An 11,330-nucleotide genomic window follows, 5' to 3' on the forward strand; every position below is an offset into this window, starting at 1 on the left:
TTTTTTTTTTTTTTTTTTTTGAGACGGAGTCTCCCTCTGTCACCCGGGCTGGAGTGCTGTGGCCGGATCTCAGCTCACTGCAAGCTCCGCCTCCTGGGTTTACGCCATTCTCCTGCCTCAGCCTCCCGGGTAGCTGGGACTACAGGCGCCCGCCACCTCGCCCGGCTAGTTTTTTTGTATTTTTTAGTAGAGACGGGGTTTCACAGTGTTAGCCAGGATGGTCTCGATCTGCTGACCTCGTGATCCGCCCGTCTCGGCCTCCCAAAGTGCTGGGATTACAGGCTTGAGCCACCGCGCCCAGCTATTTTTACAATGTTTTAAAAATTGACTTACATTTTAAAAATTGCAATCATGCTAAGAAATATTCTCCATAATATCCCAGGTTTGATGTTCTAGTATATATTCTCCCTAATGCGCAATAAAATTCGCATATTAAATGCAGAAATGTTTATCCATATACTACTTAAAATATGCTATATTAATGATAATAAAATACATTTTGAGAAACACTAGTGTAGTAGCAAGTGCCCTAAACTGGAAGCCAGGAAAATTGAGTTCTAATATAAGCTCCACATTTAAGTTTTTGTCAGTTGGGCAAGCCATTTCTCTTCTGTTTTCTCAATTAATACATGTGGATATTGTACCTTGGGCCTCGCTCTGACAGGAGGTTGGTATTCTCCTTTAAGAAATGTACTAATGCTAAGATTCTGTCTGCCTAACAATAATCACAGTATTAACATTTTTTGGGTACTTGCTATGTGCCAGGAAATCTGCTTTTACATGCTTTCCATATAGTGTCTGTTAATCCTCACAAGAACCCTCTGAGGTAGGTGCTATTATCATCTCCAAGAAAGAGAAATTATGCCCCTTTCTCTAGAGTTTTTCTAAATTCACCCTTCTAATTTGATGCAGATATATTTTGTCGATGTGTCCACCCTGAATGTAGAAGATAAAGATGCCCAAGATCCCTGGTTCTGAATTTACTGTCACTCTTGATATCAAGTCTCATTTTAGAAGCCACTTAAGTTGCTGGTAGGGCTGATAGAGATAAAACATGGAAGACAGCGTGTCAGAAAAGTTGTTTTTTATTTTTTATTAAAAAAACCCATCCAAAGGGTGATGAATATGGTTCTTGAGACTGACGGCTTTGTGAGCATCTTCAGAGTGGGGAGTAGTAATTTGTGGAGGGAATGTCATCTCATTCTTCAAAGACTAGATAGCCTCAGAAGCCTACCTCTCCTGCAGAAAGAAAAAGGATAAAAGAAGTCATAACATTCACAATTTGAAGTAATAGCCTAGGCGGGGCAGCTTGGAGAAATCTCCAAAAGCAACTGTCTAAGAATCTCACCATTTAATTCCGTAGGATGCTGCTGGTTCCAGCTCAGAAGGCAACTTAAACCTGGGAAATCTGGAAGAAAAAGAGATTATCGTGATCAAGGATACTGAGAAGAAAGACCAGTCTAAGGTACACTTAGCCTCTGAGATTCCACCACTTCTATTCTCAGAGCTCAATGATGAGTCTGTAGACTCTGGATCAGACATGGTAAGACAGCTACTGTCAAACAGGCTCATCAATTTGAATACTATGACATTCTAGAGAACACAGGCCTAAGTTCAAGACCACAGTAAGTTCAACACCCAGGTACTTAATAATGTCACTAATCACAGAGGCTCAGAATGCCCTCCCCTGATTTCCAGCTACCCGTCCAATCAGAATCACGCAAGATTATTTGTAATGTTCTTTGCTGGTTGGTAATGGACCTGTGTGCCCCTCATTGCCCAGCATCCAGCAAGAAAGGAAGAGGGGTATGGAGCAGAGACAATCCGTAACCAGCAAGAATTTGAGTGCCTTGTCCTTACCCTGTTGTCTAAGAGATTACCTAGGCTGTTGAGTAGCTTAAAGTTAGAAGAAATTAGACTTGCATGCCACTGTGACATACAAACTCCTTTTGGTTTTGTTTAAGTATCCAAAATTATATCTGTTAGGGTTCTGGCTTTGGGAGGGCACTGGAGCATACAACGAGTCACCCTGTCATGCCTACAAGCCTGGAGTGGCTAGTAATGGGACAGGATATTTGACTTTAATGCACAGGAATCAAATGTTTCTTGTTCTGTGTCTCTAGGCTCATATTATAACCAAAACATTATTTCTGACCCCAGACTCCTTTGGAGTGAAAGGAGTGGCCCCTAAGGAAGGAAAAACAAGTTTACATTACAGTATCCAAAGAGTTTTCAGTTTATTTGGGTATAGCCAACTCAATTTTGGAGTCTTAAGAAAGGGATAAATTATACCTGGCATTGATTTTTTGGAAAAGCAGCCCATGTTTCCTACATACAATGCAGATCTGCTTGATTGTAACTTAAGCTCGTTTGCAAAGAGTTGACTTTATCATGACCTCACATTTCTGGAAATTCAGTGAAAAGAGAGGAGATGAAGCAATAGAAGGAGCAGAGGGCTCGGCAGTTAGTGTTGGGTGGAATATGTGTATATAGTACATATATACATATCTGGACATGGGCATACACAATCACAGGCATAGATATACACATATAAATTTATACAAAAGATACACACATCAACATATACGTTTATATACATTTACAAAAAAATTTATACAAGCAATGATACATACATGCTTGGCTACATTTGATATTGACACACACAAGCATTGATGTAGCAAACTTAATCTGATCATAAACAATGACACACATATACAAATATATACAAAGTCATACAGCATCAGATGCAGTGACATGCCCACACACAACACACATAAACACCCATATTACACAATGCATGAACATACATTCACACACATTACATGCATAAGACTTGATCAAAACATAGTGACCATACAGACTCAGTTATTGGTATACATGCTTATAAATATACATATCTATGCAAAGACATATATGGTCATATACAGTCATGCTGACATACACACAAACTTACACTAAGCGACACATATTTACTAATGCACTTGTTTGTATGCATTGATACACTGTTGACACAAATGCAATAACACACCTACGCACACACATACTCAAATACCAGGGTATGTGCAACATTGACATACACATGGTCAAGCATTGACATAACATATAAATATAGCATAAATTGATACCCAATTTATGAATATACATAGTCATTATACAATCACCTGTTTACACATACTCATATTTTAACATACATATACATTAATATATTAAAATTGTATCTTATATTAATGAGTGTGTGTTAATATATGAATTTATGCTTTAACATATATAAATGCATTTATAGCTGCATGATACATACTAGTGAATTTATATACACACATATATGCAGATTACTCAAATTGACTCATTTACATATTCAGAGACACACGGACATAGACACTCATATTTTGACATTCACACATGTACAAATATGCATACTAACAGGCACATGTCAGCCTATACAGTAGACATATACAATAGGTAATGATGTCAACACATTATTACACATGCTTAGACAGTCACACATATGCACACACACACAGAGGTGCATTTTCACACACTAACAATACAGAATGGCACATTCTCACATCTATTGAGATGTTCACACATGTTAACTGCTATATTTCCATGCATATATACACACAGAACAGACACACTGACACATTTTTGACCCATTGAGATACAACATATTCATATGAGTTGGCAGACATATATTGATAACACTTGTGTATAGTTAAGTATACACATGTATATACTTTGAACTTTTGTTGCTGCCACTTCTGCTTGAATGTGTACTAATGGATATAACTGGATGTTATGTTCCCATACAAACTCTAAAAGGTCAAATCCCTAATCTGATACATCTTCTAAGTAAAATAAGGGAAAGAAATAGCCTACCCAAACTCTTATGGATAGGTCTTCTTCTTTTTTTAGACGGAGGGATCTGTGTGCCTTTTCAAACAAGCTCCCTCTGATCCCGTAAGTGTCCTCAACTGGCTTCTCAGTGATCTCCAGAAGTATGCCTTGGGTTTCCAACATGCATTGAGCCCCTCAACCTCTACCTGTAAACATAAAGTAGAAGACACAGAGGGCGAATATCACACAGAATCCTCAGAACTGCTACAGCGTCTATGCTGATCAAGTGAACATAGATTATTTGATGAACAGACCTCAAAACCTACGCCTAGAAATAGCAGCAGCTTGGCCGGGCGCGGTGGCTCAAGCCTGTAATCCCACCACTTTGGGAGGCCGAGACGGGTGGATCACGAGGTCAGGAGATCGAGACCATCCTGGCTAACACGGTGAAACCCCGTCTCTACTAAAAAAAAAAATACAAAAAACTAGCCGGGCGAGGTGGCAGGCGCCAGTAGTCCCAGCTACTCCGGAGGCTGAGGCAGGAGAATGGCGTAAACCCGGGAGAGGGAGCTTGCAGTGAGCTGAGATCCGGCCACTGCACTCCAGCCTGGGCGATAGAGCGAGACTCCGTCTCAAAAAAAAAAAAAAAAAAAGAAATAGCAGCAGCTAAAAACACCAACAATAATGAAAGTCCTTCAGCTACTCCAGCCAAACCTCCTAGCACTCAGAGAGCAGTCATTTCCCCTGATGGAGAATGTTCTATAGATGACCTTTCCTTCTACGTCAACCGACTATCTTCTCTGGCAATCCAGATGGCCCATAAGGAAATCAAGGAGGAGTTGGAAGGTAGAAGCAAATGCCTTCATCATTCAATCTATCCATTCCCTGGGAACAAAGAGAGAATCGGTCCCCAAACTGCTGTGAGCAGAATTGCCTCTGAAATGGCCCATGAAGCTGTGGAACTGACCGCTGCAGAAATGCATGGCACTGAGGAGAAGTCCAGGGAAGGTGGCCAGAAAAGCTTTCTATATAGTGAATTATCCAACAAGAGCAAAAGTGGAGACAAACAGATGTCCCAGAGCAAAGAATTTGCAGATTCCATCAGCAAGGGGCTCATGGTTTATGCAAATCAGGTGGCATCTGACATGATGGTCTCTGTGATGAAGACCTTGAAAGTGCACAGCTCTGGGAAGCCAGTTCCAGCGTGTGTGGTCCTGGACACCAAGGAGATTGTGTCCGATTTGATTGATTCCTGAATGAAGAACCTGCATAATATTACTGGGGTCCTGATGACTGACTCAGACTTTGTCTCAGCTGTCAAGAGAAATCTGTTCATCCAATGGAAACAAAATGCTGTAGACATCATGGAGGCCATGCTGAAGCGCTTGGTCAGTGCACTTATTGGTGAGGAGAAGGAGACTAAGTCTCAGAGTCTGTCATATGCATCTTTAAAAGCTGGGTCCCATGATCCCAAATGCAGGAACCAGAGTCTTGAATTCTCCACCATGAAAGCTGAAATGAAAGGGAGGGACAAAGGCAAAATGAAATCAGATCCATGCAAGTCGCTGACTAGTGCTGAGAAAGTCGGTGAACACATTCTCAAGGAGGGCCTGACCATCTGGAACCAAAAGCAAGGAAACCCACGCAAGGTGGCTACCAAAGCATGCAGCAATACAGGTGAGAAAGGAGAAAAGATCAGTGCTTTCACAGATTCAGTGGCCAAGGACCTGATTGTCTCTGCCCTTAAGCTGATCCAGTACCATCTGACCCAGCAGACTAAGGGCAAAGATACATGTGAAGAAGACTGTCCTGGTTCCACCATGGGCTATATGGCTCAGAGTACTCAAAATGAAAAGTGGGAAGGTGGCCAAGGTGCCAAAGCACTTTCAGTGAAACACCTAGAATCTCACAGAGCCCCTGGACCACAGAACTATCAAGACTCTCTTGGACATGAAGTAATTGTCAATAATCAGTGCTCTACAAATAGCTTGCAGAAGCAGCTCCAGGCTGTCCTGCAGTGGATTGCAGCCTCCCAGTTTAACGTGCCCATGCTCTACTTCATGGGAGATAAGGATGGACAACTGGAAAAGGTAAGTAATGCATTAAGGCACAAAAAGAAAGTTGGAATGGGCAGAGGCAGGGAGGCAGCATTGTACTTCGAGCCCAAGATCATTCTAGTTTCAAGTCTATTCTTTACCGTGTGCTTCGTGAATTACTTTCACCTCATAAAAAGACACAAAAATGGTGAACCACTAGCTAAGTGGACACCTCAAGGCCTGTGCATTTCCACCAAGAGGAGGAGAGTGAGATTAACGCATTTCATCAGTGACCCTTTTGACAAACTATCTGGTAAAACATTGGGGAATGATTAAGTCTCATGTTTTCAGTTTTAAGATCCGCCAAAGTACTCTAGAGAGGAGGGAACAAAAAAGGAAACTGGAGTTCCTCCCTCCCTCTTAAGGTGTTGGAAGCATCATGGACTAATTTTGTGTTTGACCTACCAGAAACAGTTTGAAACTTTTTTTTTTTTTTTTTTTTTTGTGGAGGCGGAGTCTTGCTCTGTCGCCCGGACTGGAGTGCAGTGGCCGGATCTCAGCTCACTGCAAGCTCCACCTCCCGGGTTTACGCCATTCTCCGGCCTCAGCCTCCCAAGTAGCTGAGACTATAGGCGCCCGCCACCTCGCCCAGCTAGTTTTTGTATTTTTAGTAGAGACGGGGTTTCACCGTGTTAGCCAGGATGGTCTCGATCTCCTGACCTCGTGATCCGCCCGTCTCGGCCTCCCAAAGTGCTGGGATTACAGGCTTGAGCCACCGCGCCCGGCCCGAAACTTGTCTCTTACTATTTTCTCTATGCTCCTCCCCCAAACTCATGGGTCCTGCAAGTGCCCTGAGAGTCCTGTCTCCTTAAATTTTATGCCCTAGTTGCCTCACTTGCCTGACCCTAGCCCTGGCCCTGCTCCTCAGATTCCATGGAGGCCAGCATTCATACATTCATACACATACACATGCACATTCTCTCTGTCTCTGTCTCTCTCTCTCACACACACACCCCTACCTGACAGCTGGGTTTCCTGCATTAGATGGATTCCAGAAACATCAAATACTTAACCAACTTATTTTCAGTCCAGGAGCCAAGGCCAGACAATCCTCCGTACTCCAAGTCTCACACTTTTTTAGGGAGGTGGGGGAATGGCAACCCCAAACCTTGACCTAGCAATCAGCACAGACTAACTGAAGGGTCCAGCATCTGGTAAAAAGTATTTAATGAACACAACTAATTTCAGAGTGTGTTTCTGAAGCTCAAAAAATAAAGTATCTTTGGCATTTTGATCTATGACATTAGAGAAGTTTCAAGGAAAAAGGAAAGATGTGTCAGCAGCCTCTAGTCATGGATCTATGTAGAATCATGAGCGGGAAGGTGGTGGGTGTGGGTGAGGAGGTTAGGGGTTGAGAGGGTTGGCTGGTAGAAGGGTGTTAGTTCACTTTGTCCAGCAGGTCTTTCCTCTAAAAAGCATCACGCAGCTCACACTAGCTCTGTTTTCCCCACAGCTTCCTCAGGTTTCAGCTAAAGCAGCAGAGAAGGGGTACAGTGTAGGAGGTCCTCTTCAAGAGGTCATGAAGTTTGCCAAGGAATGGCAACTGGATGAAGCCGTGGGAAAGGTGGCCAGGAAACAGTTGCTGGACTGGCTGCTCGCTAACCTATGAGCTGACAATTTCTTTGACTCGTCTTCATCTTAGCCCCCCTAGCAGCATTCCATCCCAGCCAGAGCACCACCACCATCAGGCCAGTCAACTGCACAATACACAACTGTGTTTCCCAATACACTTGAGCAGTTGCCTGTGAATGTAAGAGGTGTCAACAAACTGGGAAAGAAAATGAATTAAAAAAAATTTTTAAAAAATGTGTCGTTTTTTTGATCAGCTATTTCCAAGACAAGGGAAGGGAATTGGTCCATTTTCCAGGACTGGTGACACAGTGTTGGAGTTGTATTCAGATCTCACCCTGGATTATTTTCTGAGCACCAAAGACACAGGGATATAATCCATGTCAAGGTCCCTAAGTAATCTGGTTTGTTCAAATAATCTCAATTCACAGTCTATTTAGAGTTTTCCCACCTGTGGCCTTCCTATTTCTCCCTGAACTGCACATCTAACTTGATAATCCCCTTTCTAATCCCAAGGATACAGCTTTCTTGGTTTAGTTGAAGAAAGTGTGTAACCATTACCCTGCCTTGCTACACACACATCCCTCAAAAGTGTTCACCGCACATAGCTAAATACTACCCAGAACTACAATGGTATCTGATCCTCTCCCGTGTGTGAATAAAGCTTCCTTATAAGGAATTTCCTTCAATTGATGAGATTTCCTTGTCTTCTTCCAGTCTGAAAGAAAAATTTTCCAAAAACATAAACCTCTAAGATGGGTAAATTCCTTTGGGGCCCAATGTCCCAGTGTCTTCTCTGGGAATAACAGTAAGTTCCCAGATTTGTTCTATGTGTCCTTTAAGTCAATCATAGTGCTAGCATTCACTGCAAATCAGATCAAGACAGTGGTTTCAACCCTGTAGACCTTGTTAGCTAGTTTGGTGTGTGCTCTCATGGCACGTTTTGGCACCCTTGAAGCGTTGCGGCTTAGTAGAACCAAGCACAGGATGGGGTGTCCTTCCGGACTCAACAGTCAAAGCTTTGCCTCTTACTAGTCACATGCATGGCCTTAGGCAATCCTGCAGACTGAGCCTGTTCATCTACAAAATGTAGCTAAAAATTACCTTACGTTGTTTATAGGTTAAACTAGATGAACGGATGTGATGGTGTTTTCCACAGGGTGGATTTTGTTGCAAATGTAGATATGTGAATGATATGTGACTTTCAATGCCAGTCTTAACACAGGAGTGCCCTCTTGATACATTTCAGAACTGAAAGCATATCCTCTGAGTATGGGACCCAGAGAGACACTTTTTGGGAGAAGTTAAGCACACAGACAAACTTTGCCAACTTCTCCACAATGCCCGACCCAGTCAGATAGTAGAAGTAAAGGCAGGCTTCTTCAAAGCAGGATGTTTAAAACTCTCCAGCCCGGCTGAAAGCTCATCGAATGTTTTTCAGTCTCACCCCACACCATTAGAATCTTTGGAGTTGAGCCATCACAGATCCTTTTCTTTGCCCTTTAAGAAAATCCTTAATAAACAAATCTCGAGGCCAGGGCTACATTTCTAATGACTCAGTCCTCCCTGAGCACAGCTGGGTCACATAGCAGTTTACTTCCTTGATTAACTTGGCACTTACTTTGCTCCTGATTTTTATTACGAGGCAGCCTTGGGGATTCCTTGAAACATGGAAATAGAGCAAAGGAAGTTACATGTTCTGTTAAATGAAAGGGGTTGGGGCAAGATGGTCTCTCAGGGCCTTTCCAGTTCTGACATTTGAGAATTTTACGAACAAGTTTCTTTTCCATAATTTCTAAAGGAAACTTGTGTAGATGGAATAAGCTCAGGGTGAGGAAACTTGATTTTTGCCAGAGCTAACTGACAGATTCCAGCAGAGAAAGGAATGCTTTGGGCCACAAGGACTCTGACAAGGGTCTGAAGGAGCTCAATAGCCCTTGGGGTTTATTTCTGGAAAATAAGACCCTGGCCTTTGACCTCTCTAAATGAAGAAGTAACCCCAGGCATCCCAATAGCAATGTGGCCATGCTCAATGCCAGCAGCTGGAAATGGACAAGGACTTCTGCTGAGCTGAGAGTCTGGCATATAGTAAGAAAGAGGCGAAAGGAGCAGAAAAGGAAAACAGATTCTCTCCTGGCAGGTGGTACAATTGGCTTATGAACAGTTTCAGTCTCTCTGATATCAGGCTTCCATCTCAAAACAAAATTATAAGCAAAACTTGTCTGGGAGGTTATTACAAGGCCAGAACTAGACTGGAATGAGGTGAGAGAGGTACTTGCCTCAGGGATCAAAAACTCCATAATCAAATAATATTTTAATAAATCAAAATTAATGCCAAAAAACCATGATGAACAAAATATCAAAAATTTTTGTACACAGGATCAGTAACAGTGCCGTGCCAAGCCATAATGGAGCCTGAGGCAAAAGGAAAAATTAATTTGTAAGACTGATTTCATGGGAGTAATGTTAGAGAAACAGGAGCCTAGGAGAGCCAGGGTGACACCATTTTAAAATCAATTCCATGTTAAAACTAGCAAGGCACATTCCTTGCCAGTCACAGCCCGTGGTCATAAGATATTTATGGCTGAGAAAACAGCTTAATACCTGTAAGGATAAATGCCCACGACAGCAGAATGTCCACATGTCCCAATATCGCATAACAATATATGCTTCTAAGTTGATTATAGTCATGCTTTGATGTGCTTACACACTAAAATGCCAAGAATAGTTTTCTTTATATCAGCAAAATAATAAATTGTCATGCTGTCAGCCCACCAGCATGTAGACGTAACTTAGTTTTACATAGAAAATAAGACCACTGTATAAGAAAAGTTAAAGACAAGTCATTCCTCCTCTTGCTTCCTGAGGACGCCCTACTCTAACTGAGTAGCAGCTGAGGAGGCTTTACTCTGTAACTGAGTAGCAGCATTCAATAAACTGTCTCTTCTCTATGCGCTCTACAACTTGCCTTGAATTCCTTCCTGCCTTAGATCCAAGAACCCTCTCTTGGGGTCTGATCAGGACCCCTTTTTCTGACAACAGTAATACTTTCTGGGAGATTGCCAAGGCAGCATTTAGAGAATATGTTGCCCTTAAAGCCTATATCAGAATAAAAAAAGAAACAGTGACATCCTGCCTAAAGAACTTAAAATCTTTAAAGAAAAATAAAATCCAGGTTTAAAATCCAGTGTAAACTCAAATCCAGGTTTGCCTCATGTCAAATAACAAAAGTTTAGAAAGGGGGAAATAAAATTTGGAACAAGGAAAAAGACCAAACAAGGAAGGCAGTTTTGCTTAAGTCTTAAGAAATCAGAAATCAGAGATGGAGTGGGGGAGGGTGGGTGTTGCAGTGTTTTCTCTCTCGTTTAACATGATAAGAGTACAGCCTTTGAGATGGAGTCTCGCTGTGTCGCCCAGGCCGGAGTGCAGTGGCCGGATCTCCCGGGTTTAGGCCATTCTGTGTCGCCCAGGCCGGGTGCAAGCTCCGCCTCCCGGGTTTAGGCCATTCTCCTGCCTCAGCCTCCTGAGTAGCTGAGACTACAGGCACCCGCCACCTCGCCCGGCTAGTTTTTTGTATTTTTTAGTAGAGACGGGGTTTCACCGTATTAGCCAGGATGGTCTCGATCTCCTGACCTCGTGATCCGCCCCTCTCGGCCTCCCAAAGAGCTGGGATTACAGGCTTGAGCTACCGCGCCCGGCCCTTCTCTCTTGTTTAACATGATAAGAGTACAGCCTTCCGCCCCCCCCCCCCCCCACCACCGAAAAAAACAAATAAAAACTCAGATTTATTCTGGGTAAAAACAGGAACCACACTAGATTACCCGTGTTAAA

The 11,330-nt window shown here is 42.7% G+C and overlaps 1 protein-coding gene across 1 annotated transcript in view; it reads left to right on the forward strand.

The window, feature by feature from the left end:
* The window catches only part of LOC113222437 (A-kinase anchor protein 4-like), an 8,390-nt gene extending 674 nt beyond the window's left edge, over window positions 1-7,716 (forward strand). The window contains 6 exon segments of the mRNA XM_031934982.1: window positions 1,364-1,465; window positions 3,913-4,091; window positions 4,093-4,171; window positions 4,233-4,236; window positions 4,498-5,924; window positions 7,384-7,716. Of these exon segments, the coding sequence (XP_031790842.1) occupies window positions 1,364-1,465; window positions 3,913-4,091; window positions 4,093-4,171; window positions 4,233-4,236; window positions 4,498-5,924; window positions 7,384-7,539 (1,947 nt within the window). The 3' untranslated portion in view covers window positions 7,540-7,716.
* Window positions 7,717-11,330: the final 3,614 nt, after the last annotated feature.

The sequence above is a fragment of the Piliocolobus tephrosceles genome, chromosome X, assembly GCF_002776525.5.
Source record: "Piliocolobus tephrosceles isolate RC106 chromosome X, ASM277652v3, whole genome shotgun sequence".
Taxonomy (NCBI): domain Eukaryota; kingdom Metazoa; phylum Chordata; class Mammalia; order Primates; family Cercopithecidae; genus Piliocolobus; species Piliocolobus tephrosceles.